The following is a 20,427-nucleotide window of genomic DNA, read 5'->3' as shown; positions in this document are numbered from 1 at the left end:
TAAACCTCAGGTGGGCCCCTCTGTATCGGGTATGGCCCGCAGCCGTCCCAGAAATCGCAAAACAGCCACTGTAGTGACACAGCGGGTGATCAAAAACACACATCCATGTTTTTAACTTCTCCACAACCGCATAACCACTGTTTTGACAACCACTTAATTAACTTAAAATTCAATTTCAATTACAGTTTATCACATTGCTTTTTAAAAGTATCAGTTTTAGCCATTAACTATTTTTCCCAATTTTGAAATTACACAGTTTTCTTTGATTTTGTCAAACACACAAGGGTAAGGAGAAAGGAGGATTCATCAGGCTTCAGTGCATGTCACCTCAATTCTGAAGCAGAAACCCCTGGGAATAGTCTTTATACACTTAGAGAAAATACTATAGAAAGTTTACACTCCATAATTGGTCAAATATCTAGAAGAAGAGAGAGAAGAGGGATGTGTGAATACACTATTGGTTCATTAACCATAAACAAGGAAACATGACTATATATGCCCAAATGCTGATTCTTAGAATACCCAGCCACTTGTTACTGACCATCCTCCTGTTATCATCCCTGGCACCATCAGTATCAGCATCAAATCACAGCTTTGTCTGGAGGAGCCGCCTTAGTGTCTCAAGGCTTGTAAGATTTAGTGCAGTAGCTGGGGCACAGAGACCTCGGGCCTCACACTGACCTTTTACCCTTAGTCAGTCATTCATTAGGTGGACAAGAAAAATTCTCTCACAGCTTCATTCAGATTCATTTTTTACTTCAACTGTCATTTCTCTCAGGAAAATCTCAAAATTATTTTTCCTGTCTGTTTGAGTTGCAAATATGACGAATATGAAGGAAAACATGCTTATATGTCAGATTGTGCTCAGTTTGCCCTGAAACCTTGAAATGTTCAACTCTCGCTCAAAGCATTTCAGTCTGTGTTAAGCATAATATTAAGCATAATATCAACTGTCATTTCTCGCAGGAAAGCCTTAGAATGAAGTTTCTTGTCTATTCGAGTTGCAAATATGATGAATATGATAGAAAACATGCTTTTATGTCAGATTGTCCTCAGTTTGCGCTGAAAACATTGAAATGTTCATCGCTCAGTCAAAGCAGTTGATTCTGCATTAATAATGATGTTTAGCTGTCTTTTCTTCAGTTCACTAATTTTTCACATCAACTGTCATTTTTCTCCTGAAAGCCTCAGGATGAGGCTTCCTGCCTTACCGCTGTATAGTCCAGTACATGAGTAATATGAAGCTATGAGTAATATGATGCTTTTATCTCAGATTGTGCTCAGTTTGCCCTGAAAACGTCTAATTGTTCATGTGCGCACTACTCTCGCTCACAGCAGTTCATTCTTTGTTGAGCATGATGTTAATGATAATGATATATATAATATACCTACTTACCGCAATATCAAGGACCAGGATGCGAAAAAAGAACTTCCATTAAACAACTTGGGATGGTGTACAGGACGGCTCAGTCTGCCTACACCAACGTAGACATTTATTTTCCTTTGATTAATTAATCACCTCTCCTCCCACAGGACCAAGAGGAAAATATAACAACCATTATCCATTTCAATTCCAGCCTGTTCCCCTTCCTGAGGCAGCTGCCCGACAGCCTTTTCAACACCACCTCAAATAACATCCACTGGACACAGGAAACTGCCAGGAGAATATTTTATTCTGATGCTCAGAATTGTAATTATGTGCCTGCAATGCAATAGCATGGAAGGCGTATATTATATTTCTGCATACTTATTATTTCCCTGCAGTGCCATAGCATTGAAGGCATATATTATTATTCTGCATACTTATTCCTCTTCCATATCAAAATTTTGGCGCTTTACTAGCCCTGCAGTTTTTAGAAAACCCAGACAATATATATATCAATGCGCGCGGCTCATTCGGAAATGGTGTGCTATATTTTCTAAGCGATTTGAGTAACCATGGCGACGTAAATGGTGATAAAAGGCGAGAAATTTCCCATAGAAAATTAATGGGTAGATATCTTCAACACAACCAACTTTGGAGCTCTACTGCTGTGTTATACTTCAACGTAGAAAAATGGTTGAAATGTTAAGCAGGTTACAAGACTTGAGACTCTTGGGTTAAATCGGTATTTTGACAACTCTTGCACTTTACACAAAATTGCAGTTCATGTTTTGCTTAATTTTTAGACCGTTTCAGACTTTATGATGGATGTGCATATCACGGAATATTCAGAGCTAGAGTGGATGACATCATCGCTAGAGTGGGAGAAGCTCTAGAACTCCTCTCAAAAAATTCAGCATAACATTTTTGGCCCTAGAAACACCAAAGCCAGATATCCAGTGCACAAAGGTCTTGTGCTGGTCATGGTCTGCTCACAAATAGCAGTCATTTGAGAGGATCGCCGAGCCAAAATCACACCAAGATTTGTGTCAGCTCTGTGTCTTCCATCCAAACACAGCTGTTCGAACCAGCTCGTTAAGGCTATTTGATCTCTGTGATGTTCACAAACACACACACATACATACAGACACACACACACAGGGAGAAAGCTGTTAACAAGTTAGTGCTCATAGAGAGAGATTACAGTTCAGACTGGACAGTACAACAGTAAATACAGCAGCATTGAATTTACTTTGAGCTTTGAGCTACAGGAACTGTTCAACCATTATAATAGCTCTCCCATAGACTGCAATACACTCACATACACACACACACACACACACACACACACACACACACACACACACCACACCACCACCATCACCACCCCCACCTCCCCATTTTTATCACTGAAGGTAGGCTAAATAACAGAAACACCTCTGTATAATATAATATACACTACATCGATGATCAATTGAATCAACCACATTTTCCAACATTTTAACTGACTTACTTTGTTCTTTTATCTGAGAATATTTTTACAAAGTGATTTACTTCTATTGATGTCTTTTCACTGATGGTAGTGACGCTGTTCATGTGTTGATATGCTGACATAAGTGTGGTGTCCCATCTCCAGTCAGTTCCTGTTACTAGTAGAGTTTATTGCTGCTCTGTCTGGACACACTTAGAGCTCTCTGCTCCTTTTAGTGACTTTCACTAACTCAGCAGTTGTTTACATGCTGTTCAGATCTGCTAGTTACTTTAGCTCAGCAGTTGGCACTAACTTCTCTTTCTGTCCCTCTCTCTCGCTCGTTCAGTGCGGTGTTGTTGTAACTTTAATGTAGAGGATTGTGATGTTTATTACAACTACAGCGTTGTCTGCTGTCTTACTTTAGGCACAGCTCCTCTCGCTAACCCGAGCTAACTGCGAACTCTAACTGCCATCCCTGAAAATTTACCTCAAAAAAGTCAGACAAACTCTTTATAAATCCCACAATTTCCAACCTTCATTAACTATTTCTATATCGAAAATGCAGAGATTTCTTTTGTCCTGTATCACCCTGTTTTGGTCTCATGCTGATATCTTTTACAGTTTTTGAGGAAGTGATTGGGGTACCCTCCACCTCTCCCATTGACTGCAATACAAATTCAAGAGCATTGTTAGGACAATTTTGACTAAGAACCTACAACATGAATGAAACTAAAAGTAACTTCCTTTCACAGATTGAAACGTGTGGAGTGAATTACACGCACCAAAAAGCAGGCACATTCAAAATTTCTCCAGGAATTTTCTAGTTTAATTATTATTGTTTATTTATTATCACTTGTTATTATTTTTTATGAAGAATGAGCTAATGGATACATAAATTTCCCCTAGCCCTTATTTGGTGTTGGGGTCAAATTGACCCATTTTATATTTTAACTGAAAGAAAAATGAGACAAGAAAAAATATTTTCAAACAGAAACTTCATGGCCTTAGCTCATGGTCTGTAAAGAATTTTTAAAAGAAAAAATGATCATTGAGTATACATGTTACAATACCCCCACACATTTATGTCCCTCATACGATGTTCGGGTCAATTTGATACACTGCTCAGATCGCCTTTGAGGAACTTTTAGCAGACAGTGAGACAGGTAGTGAAGGGGAAGAGGAGAATATTTCTGAATATCAAGATAATGATATAATAATAATAAGGCATAATAATGACTTTGAAGATGAACTTAACTCAGAGCTTAACTCAGAGTATGCACCAGAAGGAACAGCATGCCTACTTTGGGATCCTCATCCTTGCAGAAGTCTACAGGACACCAAAGTCTTTATTATAGTAATTTTAACTTTGTCACAAAAATGAATGACACTTTCATTGTTAAATGTGATCTAGCAAAGCTTAATTGCAAACATTAATCACAAATGATATCTATCTTGTTTGGAATTGCGATAAAGACAATATATGTTAAGGAATTTTATGTATGTTTATACTTTTTTATTTCTGTAGTGCTTTTAAAACCCCAATAGTGTCCTGGGTCAATTTGACCCAAACAGTACCAAAGGGTCCAAAAAGGGAACATAATACAAGGGCTAGGGGATAAATAAAGTATCTATCTATCCATCCATCCATCTATCTTGTACTTGCATTAGTAAATGGGTAAAACAGACATTATCAAATAACTTTAAGTGATATTGAAAATGCATCTACAAGTGAATGCACTCACAGGACTGCACTATATACATAAGATAAAATACCCGTGTCAGCTGTGTCTCCTCACTGTCAACTGTTAGCCTCTCCACAGTGGAAGCAAAGGTTTGTCAGGTCATCTGTCAAAAAATTTGAAAATTATTTGAAAGAGGGCAGCACTTGTAAAGACAAGGTTTTTTTGAGCCAAATCCACTGCATTTGGATTATTTGTATGTTCTTCTTTACTAGTCCTATTAATAGACCTTGTAGGGCTGGATTAGGACCTTGACTTTTAGACCATCACAGGCACCCTTTACATCTAAAGGAAATAAGCAAAAAAGATCAGCATCCTGAGGAAAAAAAATCTGAAATTGTGAGAATAAAATCATAATATTACAAGAAAAAAGTCATAATATTATGATAATAAAATTGTATTTTCATAAACGTGTTGTTTTAGAGGGGAAATATCAGAAGCTTCCAAATTTGGGAACGTGGAGTATCCTGTTAAGTTAAACTTTAGCATAGGTTTCACAAATAAGGATATACTTCATCTTTTGGCACATCAGCATCATATCGTAATAAGCATCAGGACATTAGGGGTTTGTGCAAGAAACGAGAGTCTGTTATATTGTTAGACATACATACAGCAGATAGAAGAGGCAGCTCAGGCTACTACAGCATGTCCTTTCACCCGTTTTATTGGTTGCTCTTAATATTTCCAAAAAATTATTTTTTTCTCTCGCAATTTTACATTCTAAATTCTTGTAATATGACGACTTTATTCCCAACATATAACTTTTTTCTCGTAAAATTAAAATTTTTCTTCTTGTTATATTATAGCATTTTTCTTGAAATATTCTGATTTTATTCTCATAATATTGTGTTTTTTTTCTTGTAAATTACAAAAAAATGTATTATTACTTAATGACTTTTTTTCTTGAAAAATATGATTTTATTCTCAAAATTATGACTTGATTCTCGAAATTTGATATTTATTTATTTTTTCCTCAATGTGGTGATACTCGTCGTAGTGGGTAAAAACTCCACCCGCCCGGGACATCGAGACTTTACCGAACGCGCCAACCCTCGACACCCAGGAAGTGACAGCGGTAGAAGAGAACAGTTTATCGAGAGTCGCTTAGTGTAATAAAGGAAGGCAGGAGTGAACTGTCGACGAGCACATATACTGTATTTTTAGACACGGTTAATCTATCAAGCTGTTGTTCAGTGGTTTTAATCATGTCGTTTTATACAAACGAGAGACAAACACGGAGCACTTCGCCGTCTTTTGCGGCTGTTGTGCTGTTCTTCGCTAGCTTTGTTAGGCTGGGGGAATGCCAAATAACAACTCCACCACCATCAACTCGTAAGCTGAATATTACTTTGAAAAATCAGTGATACAGTTCACGTTTAGGTCATGTTTCACCAGTTAATACGAAACTTTAACACAAGTACTTTATTTCATTAGCGAAACAGTTTTATTTTTACTATACGTCACAGTTGTATTTGACGCCTGCTGACCTAGTCAAGTGCTTTCACGGCTTTTCGTTACTTTCGAGTCATTAATGTTTCGTGTCTCTCTGTTTTCAGCCTGCTCCGCCTATAAAAACTGCGACACTTGTGTTCCACACACCAAGGTAAAGTATTTGAATGTTAGGACCAGACCTTTGCCCGAAAATGTTATAGTCATTTTATGGTCCCTTGTTTGTCTGCACATTAACCTCCAAGACGACTAAAGATATCACCTGTTCTAATCGTCAAGGCTATTAAACTCAGTAAAGTAGTGGGCAATGAAGGGGCAATTACTGCAACGACATATGTGTTTAGCACTGTCTATAAAAGCTATGTGACCTTGTTTAGTTGAAGGCCTATATCATTTACATATTGCTTGTTTGAATTTTATATATGTATTATATCAGTGATTGGATTTTTTTTAACGCAAATGTAAATGACATGGAGGACAAAGCCTGTTCATCTTTCAGCTAACACTAATTTGGAAAGGTCTGATTAGCCATAAAAAGTGTCAGAAATTGTAGTAGTTCAAGCTGTTTTAAATGTTTATATCCAGATGAATCAGTAGACTGACTGCTGTTCAGAGGATTGATCTTTGTGTTTTGTCTTCACAGTGTCTGTGGTGCTTCTCCACCAACAACTGCACAGACTACCCAGTGAGCTGGTTGCTGCCTCCAGCGTCACTGTGCCAGTTGTCCCAGGCCCGATGGGGAGTGTGTTGGCGTAAGTTGATGAGTCTGATTATGATGTGAAAGATGGTGCTGAAGTATTATTTTCTCTTTCACTTTTGACTTGATTGCACTCGGTCATCCCACAGATGTTGTAAACTGCTGTTCCCAGCAGGAAAACATAAGAAAGTTTTTTTTATTGGATTTCATTATGGAAGGAAACTGTTTGACAAAATACTCAACTTGGTGACTTGTTTCAGTTTTTTAGTTGTGGTTTTGCGTTTCAGGGAAATTGAGGGGCACATATGACATGAGGCAGTTGATATAATGCTTCAGTCTCCTGAATTGTTTGTGAGTCACAATGATATCTATAACCAGCCTGTGAAGCCAAAGGCAAATTACCACATTTGTGGAAAATAAAGATTATAAAGCCAATTCAACATGCAAAGTAAACATAAATAGAGCACATAATATGTATAAAAATCAAACCAATGCAAATACAAATGCAACTAAAAGAAATGTAACTGTACAGGTGGAAGCCCTAAAATGATCCGCCTCTATCAAATACAGGTTAATTTGAATTTAGAAGGCAAATAACTGCAAGGATATGTGCACTGATGCGAGGCTGTCATAGATTAGCTGAGGTGAGCAATTTGAAACGATCCCTGGTTGTGTGAAAGGAGTTGGCCTAAACTTTCTGTTCCTCTAACTTCATCTCGCTTCAGTGTCACAGAGTGGAGGTTTCATTCTACCTGCTCCCTCTCTCACGTGGCTGAGTAGCTGTACCAGATTACAGTCTACAACAGTGTAAAAGAAGTGAACCATGGATTCTGTGCACACCAAAACAATGTTTATAGGTATGGAAAGTAAAATCAGTTGTGGGCAGGGAGTTCCCCATGTTCACAAGTAATCAATCAGATAGGGAAAGTAGCAAGATAAAATTCTGAAGCTGTGGTTATTTTCAACCAAATCAATAAACAAAGCTCAAACAGGTGTTACACATTTTATCAAAGCCTCAAAGCTCAGTTATTTCATATAGGTAAATACAGAAAAGTAACCCTACTCAAACTTTAAAATATGAACCATATGTGTAGGACACATAATTGTAAATATTTAAGTAAATTTCTTTAATTGGCTGTACGTTAAAAATAGGTCAGCAATCCTGATGCTGTTTTCCTTCTCTTGTTAGAAGTGCTTAGACCTGATCAAGCATTTGGCTGACCAGAGACAATAGAAGCCTTGAGGAGACTAAAATCAGTCTAAATACTATTGTGTATGTGGAGATTGAAATATCTCAATACAGGCCAGGCCAAATATCGCAGTGTGCAATATTATCATGGTTTGGGGGGGGGGGGCAATTATATTGCTGTATTTTTGTTTCCAATTTTAACAATACATTATTATATTATTGTATTTGAAGTTTCTCATTGGGTTATGTTGCATTACCTTTAACTATTGTTTTCCAGGTGCTACCTCTTTCAGAGATAAAGAAAGGTAGGCAGCCAGACAGACAGCATTGTCACCATGGCAACTTCTGAGTGCAGGGAGGGGATACACAGCTAGGTCAAATTACCTGATTAGAGACTCCTCTGATATCTGTGGTGTTTATCAACCATTTTACTGACATTTCTATCAAAATCCCGCTACAGACTGCTCCAACACTAAATATAGAAAAAGATTTTCACACCTCTAAACTGTTTTCACTGCAAATATTTTTCAGTCCAGCCTTCATCAGGAAGTTTTCAGCAGTTAATTTCAGTTTGTCATTCTAACTGACACAGAAACACACATACAGTGCATCTGAAAAGTATTCACACCCCTTCACCTCCCTCACATTTTGTTATGTTACAGCCTTAATCCAAAATGGATTAAATTCCTTTTTTTCTCATCAATGTACACACAATACCCCATAATTACAAAGCAAAAAAAGTTTTTTAGAAATTCTTGCAAATTTATTAAAAATAAAAAACTGTAATATCACATGTACATAAGTATTCACTCCCTTTGTNCCTGATTAGAGACTCCTCTGATATCTGTGGTGTTTATCAACCATTTTACTGACATTTCTATCAAAATCCCGCTACAGACTGCTCCAACACTAAATATAGAAAAAGATTTTCACACCTCTAAACTGTTTTCACTGCAAATATTTTTCAGTCCAGCCTTCATCAGGAAGTTTTCAGCAGTTAATTTCAGTTTGTCATTCTAACTGACACAGAAACACACATACAGTGCATCTGAAAAGTATTCACACCCCTTCACCTCCCTCACATTTTGTTATGTTACAGCCTTAATCCAAAATGGATTAAATTCCTTTTTTTCTCATCAATGTACACACAATACCCCATAATTACAAAGCAAAAAAAGTTTTTTAGAAATTCTTGCAAATTTATTAAAAATAAAAAACTGTAATATCACATGTACATAAGTATTCACTCCCTTTGTTATGACACTCAAAAGTGAGCTCAGGTGCATCCTGTTTCCACTGATCATCCTTGAGATGTTTCTACAACTTGATTGGAGTCCACCTGTAGTAAATTCAATTGATTGGACTTGATTTGGAAAGGCACACACCTGTCTATATAAGGTCCCACTGTTAAAAGTGCATGTCAGAGCAGAAACCAAGCCATTAAGTCTAAAGGAATTGTCTGTAGACCTCTAAGACAGGATTGTATCGAGGCACAGATCTGGGGAAGGGTACAAAAAAAATTCTGCAGCATTGAAGGTCCCGAAGAGCACAGTGGTCTTCATCATTTGTAAATAGAAGAAGTTTGGAACCACCAGGACTCTTCCTAGAGCTGGCCGCCCAGCCAAACTGAGCAATTGGGGGAGAAGGGCCTTGGTCAGGGAGCTAATTAGCATAACATTTAAAACAGTAAAATGAATAGAACTTTTTGAATTTTTGCTTGATCAATACCAAATTTGGTATGTGGTCTTTGGTGACACACAATTTCATTACAAATGAGCGAGATCGGTTGAAAAACATGGCTGCCATAGAAAAATAATATCTTTGTGAAAGGCTGGGCTTAGCTAATATTGGCCATAACTCATTAACCATTGTCCGATCATCATAAAACTTGGTAGATATCTTCAGGTTGTTATGGGGAGTAGGCCTACAAAAGCATTATTTAGCTAAAATGGGGTGTTTTTCTCGGTTGAGCGCAAAATGGCCAGAACCCACAAATTGCCGCTTGCGTCTATAATTTCTTTATTTTTGTTTCTCTTTTACTTTTTTACTTTTTATTTTTTCACGTTAGATCCACAATAAGGCTCACAGAATGCACTGGGCGTTTTCAGGAAATAGTTTCATGACAGAAGAAATGGAACATGAACATTTTTTCAGAAGTGTGATTGTTGGTCTTTATATTTCCTGCCTGGGTTGTTTCTTCTTTTGTTTTAATGATTTACACAAACCTACAATCTGATACATGTTTTGAGAACTAGTGCTGACCAATAAATCGTATTTATGGTATCATCGCGTGTAATAAACACATTGCAAAAGACTGACTGAAACACAGTGAATTAGGAAAGAAAATTATGTACACACACACTGCAGTCACACAGGGTTTTCAAGACGCAGCTCAAATGAACCGGAAAAAAATTGTACAGCATTTTGGTGTCAGGCTGCAGCCTCACACACACAGCAGACAATACAGAGGCGGCGGTCAAGACCAGTGATGAGTGAACATTTTACCGGAGCTGACAACTACAGTCGTAGCTCTGAGTGTCATCACAACCTTTTGCAAGTAAAAAAGCAATTAGCGTCCTTCATCACACCACTGGTTCAACAAGATTTAAACATGTAGAAAAGCTACATTTTCAACTTCTCCCATCCACCTCAATTTGTTTTACACAAGCACAGCGCGCTAACGTTAAGCTAATAGTGAACTGATAGGAACAAGCTACAAGTTTTCTGTATGTATGTATGTAGACTTCAGCTTCATTTGCCACAAACTTTTAAAATCTTAATCATAGTCAAGTCATATCGGCAGCGCAATATTGAACAGTGTCATCGAACATCACACATTTTGTGCATATCATGCAGGCATAGTGAGACTGATAGCTCAGGAGCCTCCAATGTTTAAGAGCATAACACTGAATAACCTGTTACCTCTCTGAACCACATACTTCCTGTCAGACAGAAAAATACACAAATAAAAAGAATAGCAGATCAAACTGTGAAGAAACTAGTCTGATTGTGTTGTTAATCCACCTTAGCAGCAGTAAGATGAAGAGGTGTTGCCACTTGCCACAAAAAAACATATGGAAGATTCATTCCATTCAACTCAAATGACTAATTACTTGGTTACTAGTGGTTGTGCTCTGTGGTAGAAGGTGTAATTCCATAAACCTTTTAAACATTACTTTTATTTCGAATTAACTAATAAAGGTCTTTTTTTGACAGGTTCAGTTAGGTGATGTAATACATTCATTGGGTAAGTTCGGGTATTTAACACAGAAAGATCGCTGTATTAGAAATAAGACGATGAAATTTTCCACATTGTCTCACACACTGATGCATTAAATAGTTTTAATCCTACAGTATGAGTGGTGGATATAAGAATATAAGAATGAGAATAACAGATACAAGGAACAAATGTTTTCATTCATTGAATGTGCTCCAACCCAGTTATGGAAAGTTGTGGAGAAGTCATTAAGGCCACAGTGGGAATTGTAGGTTGACAAACTAACCCCAAACCTCATCCTGGCTTCCTAGCTAGTGAACTATTCAGAAGGGGAATAAATGTACTTGTAAGAATGATCCAAGTTACAGAACCGTCTTTAAATAAAATGCACAAAAAGTAACCAGAAAAGAAATAGACATCTACTTATCCATGTGCTGAGAAGAAAATACAGCTGTTTATATTGTGTTACCACAATAATGAAGGACCACAATGATTTACAGAATCAGGGAACTAATATGTATTCTTTGTTTCACTGTGTTGACCTGATTGCTGCTGCTAGATCAAGTGTTTAATCACTGACTTCACAAAGAGATCAATATGTTACCAATCAGAACTGAAAATAAGCAGTGAGTTCACTGCTGCTGGAGGATTTCTGGCTTCAAGTCTTGTGTGATGTCTTAGTTATGTTTCTCTGGAACTGAAAGTATAGTGTGTCGTTTCATCATTACAATGTGATGACCTGCAGTGTCACAGAGAAGTCAGCAGGTGGCTCCATTGCCAAACAAGTTAAATGTATAAAGTCAGTCAAGTGAAAGAGAACCCCAAAGTTTCAAGTGCTGTAGAATAAATACTATTATTATAAACTGTGAATATTAATTATTTGTTTTCTTGTGTTATTCAGTGAATTTTGAAGCCTTGATCATTGCCATGGCTGTGCTAGGTGGAACAATCCTCATCAGCATTGTTGTCTGCTGCTGCTGCTGTTGCTGCAAGAAGCGTCAGCCAGGGTAAGTTTACATTATAACCCACCTGTGTTTTGGTGCAAGTCTTGCAAGCTCTGATTTTTGTTAACTAACTTAAATTAAAAGTGTTACATTTCATTTACAAAACTAAAACATGTTTTTATTAAATGTTTTTAAATGGGATTTTTAAGCAGAAACTGGCTGGAAAATCCTCCAGCACCCAGATCACATATATGAACGAAAATTATGTCGGTCCATCCATCCATCCATCCATCCATCCATTTCTTGTTACATGTCCAGATCCATTTTATGTTTAATGATAGATTAATTACAATATCATATATTACATTGTGCCGAAGGCACTGACAAAAATCAAATATGTCAATAAATTTATGCACTTGGTGAATAGTTCTTGCCCTCATTGTCCCCACTGGTTTTCTTTGACGTCATCAATACTTTGACTGTGAAACAGGTATTAAGTTGCAACTATATGGTAAACAAATACTTTTTATTCAACTTATTGAACCCTGCAGAAACCAGGGTTTTTCCTGCATAGAGAATTGCGATGTGGTCACTCTGTAAAATTTTGTGCAGCCTTTGCCTCCCGACAAAATTCTAGTATTTGTTTTCTCGGTACTCGGTGGATTTGACATTTGTAACTGCAATTGCGAATGTACGCCACTATGGCAATGTAGTGGCGCTGTATCATAATCCATTCAGAGCCATCCAAAATTGCTAAAGACGAAGAATACGAATGCGCTGGATTTTCTGCCTGCGGAAGGAGACGGTGACCTGATTTTGCCGCTCTTCAATAGGGTTGACATCCATCCCATATAATACGGAATCGTCACGTATTTGAAAATAAAATGATTCTAGTACTTGTTTTCTCGGTGCTCTGTAGATTTGAATCAATATGGGACGCAATTTGTCCTGTATTTTCGTTCATGTTATGTCCTCAAAGTGCTGTAAATAATGTAATATCAAGTAAAACCAAACCACTTGCCACCTCTTTTCACATAAAAGGTGGCAACCCTACAGATGAATATTATCTAATATTCAGTGTGAGAGAGGAGTCAAGGCAAGAGTACGAAGTCTTTAGAAGTGTATTAAAGCTGACGTTTATTAATTTATTTTATTTTACCCCTATATTCAGGAAAAACCCTGACATGTTAATGAAGGTTTACTACAGTAAACAGTTTCTCAAGCTGCAGAGATAATTCATGAATCAAATATGAATCATGGAGACTGCAGAATTTGAACCACTGTAAAAACTGAACTTCTAGGTTCTGTTTTTTAAAAGAATATCCCTCAAGCAAAGATGGCAGTTTGTAGATGCATGTAATTTGTCACATCCAGATGAGTATGATTGTTCTCGAGCTCCATTAACAGAAGTTATTCTGATGCTGTGTTTGTGCCTACTTGTATCTTAAGGCCTGACAGAGATGAGGAGAGATTTGCCAGGAGGAGAGAGGAGATCAAACAACGCTCTGAAGAACGGTAAGAGCTTCACTCCAGGCTTCAGTGAAAACAGGCTGAAGCTGTAAGCATTATAACTAACTATCTAACTAACTACTAATTATAAGTGTTTATTTATTTATAACAGCTTCACATAGCAGTATGATTGTCTGCAATTAATAACTCTTTAAGTAAAACTAATATTATTATAAGGAGAGGTCTTTGTGCTTTTTATATTTGGTTGTAATGAGTTGAGGGCAGACCACAGCTAGAAGGAAAGAGATTATTGGACTTACACAAACATGACTCCAAATGAATGCAAATATTGCTCCATGTTTGGTGGGTGTATTGATTGTTTGCTAACATGACAGCCATAGTACTCAACAGGCAACTTTTTAGCCTGGTGGCTATGCTAGCTGGTTGCTTTATACTCAGGGTTTTGATAAACTGCAGAAGTAAAACTGCCTTCTGTCCAGCGTCATGGACGTGGTAGCTGGGCAGTCCAAACGTATTGCATCTCAGTGCAGTCTTCCAGGTCACAGAAACCTGGACCTGTGGGAACCCTCCACTTGTCCACAGCTTTCCACCTGCTTAATACCTAACCATCAGTTGTCTTGGGCTGAAGTGGTGGTCCGTGGTCATAAGAGATACCACAGAGACCACACATCCCAATGAGTATTTCTCATTTGAAAAGGCTGAGTAAGAAATACAATTGAAGAGACCTTTAATACTAGTTGAAGATGATGTCTGCTTGAAATATCACTACAGTCCTCTCCCAGTAATTTTGTTCAGGCCATCTTTGTAGAATAATTCATCTCTTTTCACTGCTTCTTTGTTTAATACTCTGTCAACCTAAAGGCATGCCAAAAAGAGGCAAATAGCCTGTATTTGCGCATACGGCTGAATCACAGCCGAGGAGACATCCTCTACCAACTTCACTTTAACTCGTGTCATATTTCTTAAATATAGGGCAGTTATTTTTCAGTGACGGTTATAACTAAGCGACCTGTGTATGTAATGTGACTCAGTCTAACCAGCAGGTTTGATGTGGGAAGTGTGTCTCTCCTGGGGTGTGAGAGAAGTAGCCTACCAGTGTGTTGCCGCAGTGAAGTGTGTGCCAATAGTCAGGGTAGTCAGGTTACTTTAGTCAGCCATAAAGTGTGTAGCTAACTAAGGGCCTGATTTACTAAGATCCCAAATAAAGAGCGCTAGATTGCGCGCGCTGCCTGTTTGGGCCTTGCGAGTGATTTACTTAGATTAACAGCGCAGTTGACTACAGGCGCAAAAGTGATCGAGCCGGCCCTATTTAAATGAGGATTTTGCACGAGTTAAGGGTGTTCACCGTGGCGAATGCAAACGAGCAGATCCAATTGGACCGGAATTGGAGGTGCTGGTACAAGAGGCAAACAAGCACATTTCTGAGTTATAGCAAAGGAATTTAACCGTTATTAGGAGGAACGCAATATGGGAGGCAATCTGTGACAAGGTTAATGTTGTGGGGAAAACTAAAAGAACACCGGATGAAATCAAGAAAAGGTGGCAAGACATTCATAGAAGAACAAAGGAAAAAATCGCACAGAATAACAAATCGGCAAATAAAACAGGTGGGGGACCGGCGGAGGAGGACCCTCTGTCTCCCATTGAACAGCAGGTGCAGCTGACGTTCTGTGATGAGCAGATTACTGGGATACTGGGAATATTTTTAATTCATTCAGGTACACCACATAAGACATGAACGTGCGTCATGAACGTTCTTTAGCTGTGCAATGGAAAAGCGTAATTGCCAAAAGGGTTTTTTTGTTTGTGCGTTCCAGCAGGGGCACAGAAGTGTGTGCGTTTTCATTTGTTTTAAGTTTCAGGAAAAAATGATAGGAACTAGGCCGAACTAAATGTTTCCTATGTCTAAAAGAAAGTGGGCTTTAGTACATAAAAGTGTGAGTTTTTGGTTTTGTCAAAATCGCACAAACAAGAAACACTTGACATTATGATGCAACATTTATTATTTAAGGATTTTCTGAACTCTGAACGAATGACTTTTTTCTTTTTTTCTTTTTCAAAGGACAATCATGGCATCGCCAGATAACCGATATGTCTCGATTGTTTTTTCTTCTGCCATTCCAAAAAGAGTGGCACGAACAGAAAAGATGGTTCTCTCCGTTGCCTGTCGTGCCTACGCCGCCTCCTTGCAACAATGACCGCAGCCATCTGTGCGCACGGCTGTGCCAGGTAGCCTAAGACTCGACTTTCAAACGTGCTAAATATAGACGCAAAAATAATCAGCGTAATTAGTTTGAGGTTTGGTAAATCACATTGCGTGCGCAAAATGATACTATTTGCATCTACTCCTCCCAATATTTTGCGCGTTCTGGCAGGCACGCCTATATTGCATATTCATGAAGGCAGAAGCGCAAAATGGATAGCACGTGTTATTTTGCCCGACTGACAGACGCAATCCTCGGTGCGCCCCGTTGGTAGATCAGCATCAACATGTGTTTGCGCGTGCTGTCGCGTTTGCGCACGTTTTTACGCAATAATAGTGTACCCTTTCTTAGCCACAACTGACAACAACCTCTTAGAGTAGTTCTTTACCAGGTTGGCACAGGTCTCCTGAGGGATTTTGGCCCATTCTTCCATTGCAAATTGTTCCAGCTGGTCCAAATTGCATGGTTTCCGAGCATGGACAGTCACTTTGAGCACCTTCCACAGATACTCAATAGGATTGAGGTCTGGGCTCTGTGCGGGCCACTCCAGGACCTTGATTTTGGTATCCTTGAGGAATTGTTGGACCAATTTCGATGTGTGCTTTGGGTCATTGTCTTGTTGGAAGACCCAGCGACGACCTAAGGATAGACTACGAGCTGATTTCTGCATATTATCCCTCAAAATGTCGACATAATTTTCTTTTTTCATGATGCCATGCACCCGAACAAGGCTCCCTGTGCCTGAGGCTGCAAAACAGCCCCACAGCATGATGCTCCCACCACGTTTAACTGTGGGAACTGTGTTCTTAGGGTTCAAGGCCTCTCCCTTTCTTCACCAAACATAAGCAACATCCATGTGCCCAAACAATTCCAGTTTAGTCTCATCAGACCAAAGCACAGACTTCCAAAACTCATCTTAACCTTTCAAATGTTCACGGGCAAACCTCAGTCTGGCTTTGATGTGCCGCTCTTTGAGTAAAGGTGTTCTTCTTGGACGATGGCCATGAAGTCCACCACGATGGAGAGCCCTCACTACTGTGCTCCTTGAAACATCAACTCCAGAAGAGGCCAGGTCAGCAACAATCATCTTGGCAGATGACCGGGGATTCTTGCTGACATCTTTGACAATTTTCCTCTCCAGAGTTTTTGGAATCTTGTACTTACGACCACGCCCAGGTTTATTTCTTACATAATTTGTCTGCGGTGGCACAGAAAGAGGGGCAACCCGAACAGAGGAAGAGATGAAGAGGCAGTGGGAGAGAGGAGGCAGGCAAGAGGACGAAGGTGGAGAAGGGGAGAAAGCGGGCGGGTGGATGAAGGGGAGGTTGTGGGGGACCACCGAGAGTCAGGAAAAAACGCTCCGGACAGTGGGAAGGAAGGGGACGACAGGAACGAGGTCCCGAAGGCAGAGAGAAGCACGCAAGCAAAAGAGGATAGTCAGGGAGACGTGTCAGAAAGGTGGGGGACACGGGAAAAAACGGAACGGCGTGGAGGGCGGGTTGAAAAGAAGAGCCCAAGCAAGAGGGCAGTGGGATGAGGCAGGTAAGGGGGCACAGCAGAGGAGGTATATGGGCGCGGAGCGCCAGAACAGAAGGGAGCGGAGCGGGGGTGCCGACGGGTGATCGGAGAGGCCGGACAGATGGGAGGAGCGAGGGGGCCAGGAGGAGAGTAGGAGATCAAAAACGCTCGGCAAGAACGGGAAGAGCGTTCACTTCCAGGCGGTTTCAGGAAACAGGCTGATAGCTGGAAGCAGGTAAACAAGCGAACTAACGTACGTAATAATGAGGTATGTTATTAGTAAAAGCGGTCACAGTAGCAGGAGTGAGTGTGCAATTAAAGAACCGGGTTAAGTAGAAAAGTAAGAGTAAATAGGAGAGGTCTTGTGCTTTATATGGTGGGAAGAGTGGGAGGCAGACACAGCGAGAAGGAAAGAGAATTGACACACAAACATGACTCCAAATGAATGGCAAATATGCTCCATGTTTGGTGGGTGGGATTGAGGCTAACATGACAGCCAAGATTCAACAGGCAACTTTAGCCTGGTGGCAATGCAGCTGGGCTTTAAACTCAGGGGTGAAAACTGCAGAGTAAAACTGCCTCTTGCCAGCGTGCATGGACGTGGTAGCTGGGCAGTCCAAACGTATTGATCTCAGTGCAGTCTTCCAGGTCACAGAAACCTGGACCTGTGGGAACCCTCCACGCCACGCCACCTGCAATACCTAACCATCAGTTGTCTTGGGCTGAAGTGGTGGTCCGGGTCATAAGAGAGACCACAGAGACCACACATCCCAAGAGTATTCTCATTTGAAAAGGCGGTAGAAGAAATACAATTGAAGAGACCTTAATACTAGTGAAGATGATGTCTGCTGAAATAACTACAGTCCCTCCAGTAATGCAGCCGGAGAAATATCATCTCTTTCACTGCCTGTTAATATCGCAACCAAAGGCATGCCAAAAGAGGCAAAGCGATGGGCGCAACGGCTGAATCACAGCCGAGGAGACATCCCTACCAACTCACTTAACTCGTGTCATATTCTTAAATATAGGGCAGTATTTTCAGTGAGCGGTTAAACTAAGCGACCGTGTAGTAATGTGACTCAGTCTAACCAGCAGGTTGATGTGGGAAGTGTGTCTCTCGGGGGTGTGAGAGAAGTAGCCTACCAGTGTGTGCGCGCAGTGAAGTGTGTGCCAATAGTCAGGGTAGTCAGGTACTTTAGTCAGCCATAAAGTGTGTGAGCTAACTAAGGGCCTGATTTACTAAGATCCCAAATAAGAGCGCTAGATTGCGCGCGCTGCTGTTTGGGCCTTGCGAGTGATTTACTTAGATTAAGCGCAGTGACTACAGGCGCAAAAAGTGATCGAGCCGGCCCTTATTAAATGGGTTAATTGCAGAGTTAAGGGTTGCACTCCGTGGCGAATGCAAACGAGCAGATCCAATTGGACCGGAATTGGAGGGCTGGTACAAGAGGCAAACAAGCACATTCTGAGTTATAGCAAAGGAATTTAACCGTTATTAGGAGGAACGCAATAGGGGAGGCAATCTGTGACAAGGTTAATGTGTGTGGGGAAAACTAAAAGAACACCGGATGAAATCAAGAAAAGGTGGCAAGACATTCATAGAAGAACAAAGGAAAAAATCGCACAGAATAACAAATCGGCAAATAAAACAGGTGGGGGACCGGCGGAGGAGGACCCTCTGTCTCCCATTGAACAGCAGGTGCAGCTGACGTTCTGTGATGAGCAGATTACTGGGATACTGGGAATATTTTTAATTCATTCAGGTACACCACATAAGACATGAACGTGCGTCATGAACGTTCTTTAGCTGTGCAATGGAAAAGCGTAATTGCCAAAAGGGTTTTTTTGTTTGTGCGTTCCAGCAGGGGCACAGAAGTGTGTGCGTTTTCATTTGTTTTAAGTTTCAGGAAAAAATGATAGGAAATAGGCCGAACTAAATGTTTCCTATGTCTAAAAGAAAGTGGGCTTTAGTACATAAAAGTGTGAGTTTTTGGTTTGTCAAAATCGCACAAACAAGAAACACTTGACATTATGATGCAACATTTATTATTTAAGGATTTTCTTGAACTCTGAACGAAGACTTTTTTCTTTTTTTTTTCAAAGGACAATCATGGCATCGCCAGATAACCGATATGTCTCGATTGTTTTTTCTTCTGCCATTCCAAAAAGAGTGGCACGAACAGAAAAGATGGTTCTCTCCGTTGCCTGTCGTGCCTACGCCGCCTCCTTGCAACAATGACCGCAGCCATCTGTGCGCACGGCTGTGCCAGGTAGCCTAAGACTCGACTTTCAAACGTGCTAAATATAGACGCAAAAATAATCAGCGTAATATAGTTTGAGGTTTGGTAAATCACATTGCGTGCGCAAAATGATACTATTTGCATCTACTCCTCCCAATATTTTGCGCGTTCTGGCAGGCACGCCTATATTGCATATTCATGAAGGCAGAAGCGCAAAATGGATAGCACGTGTTATTTTGCCCGACTGACAGACGCAATCCTCGGTGCGCCCCGTTGGTAGATCAGCATCAACATGTTGTTTGCGCGTGCTGTCGCGTTTGCGCAGTTTTTACGCAATAATAGTGTACCCTTTCTGAGCCACAACTGACAACAACCTCTTAGAGTAGTCTTTACCAGGTTGGCACAGGTCTCCTGAGGGATTTTGGCCCATTCTTCCATTGCAAATTGTTCCAGCTGGTCCAAATTGCATGGTTTCCGAGCATGGACAGTCACTTTGAGCACCTTCCACAGATACTCAATAGGATTGAGGTCTGGGCTCTGTGCGGGCCACTCCAGGACCTTGATTTTGGTATCCTTGAGGAATTGTTGGACCAATTTCGATGTGTGCTTTGGGTCATTGTCTTGTTGGAAGACCCAGCGACGACCTAAGGATAGACTACGAGCTGATTTCTGCATATTATCCTCAAAATGTCGACATAATTTTCTTTTTTCATGATGCCATGCACCCGAACAAGGCTCCCTGTGCCTGAGGCTGCAAAACAGCCCCACAGCATGATGCTCCCACCACAGTTAACTGTGGGAACTGTGTTTTAGGGTTCAAGGCCTCTCCCTTTCTTCACCAACATAAGCAACATCCATGTGCCCAAACAATTCCAGTTTAGTCTCATCAGACCAAAGCACAGCTTCCAAAACTCAGTCTTATACTT

The 20,427-nt window shown here is 40.1% G+C and overlaps 1 protein-coding gene across 1 annotated transcript in view; it reads left to right on the top strand.

The window, feature by feature from the left end:
* The first annotated feature begins 5,618 nt into the window (after window positions 1–5,618).
* Window positions 5,619–20,427, top strand: part of LOC111229349 (pituitary tumor-transforming gene 1 protein-interacting protein-like) — a 26,085-nt gene continuing 11,276 nt past the window's right edge. Inside the window, exons 1-5 of the mRNA XM_022755643.1 lie at window positions 5,619–5,905; window positions 6,130–6,176; window positions 6,666–6,774; window positions 12,027–12,132; window positions 13,519–13,584. Of these exons, the coding sequence (XP_022611364.1) occupies window positions 5,779–5,905; window positions 6,130–6,176; window positions 6,666–6,774; window positions 12,027–12,132; window positions 13,519–13,584 (455 nt within the window). The 5' untranslated portion in view covers window positions 5,619–5,778. The remainder of the gene's footprint in view (window positions 5,906–6,129; window positions 6,177–6,665; window positions 6,775–12,026; window positions 12,133–13,518; window positions 13,585–20,427) is intronic.

The sequence above is a fragment of the Seriola dumerili genome, unplaced genomic scaffold (genome assembly GCF_002260705.1).
Source record: "Seriola dumerili isolate Sdu_G_001 unplaced genomic scaffold, Sdu_1.0 BDQW01000017.1, whole genome shotgun sequence".
In the NCBI taxonomy this organism is placed as follows: Eukaryota; Metazoa; Chordata; class Actinopteri; order Carangiformes; family Carangidae; genus Seriola; species Seriola dumerili.
The sequence above is the reverse complement of the archived record's forward strand: the minus strand, read 5'-3'. Positions and strand labels throughout refer to the sequence as shown.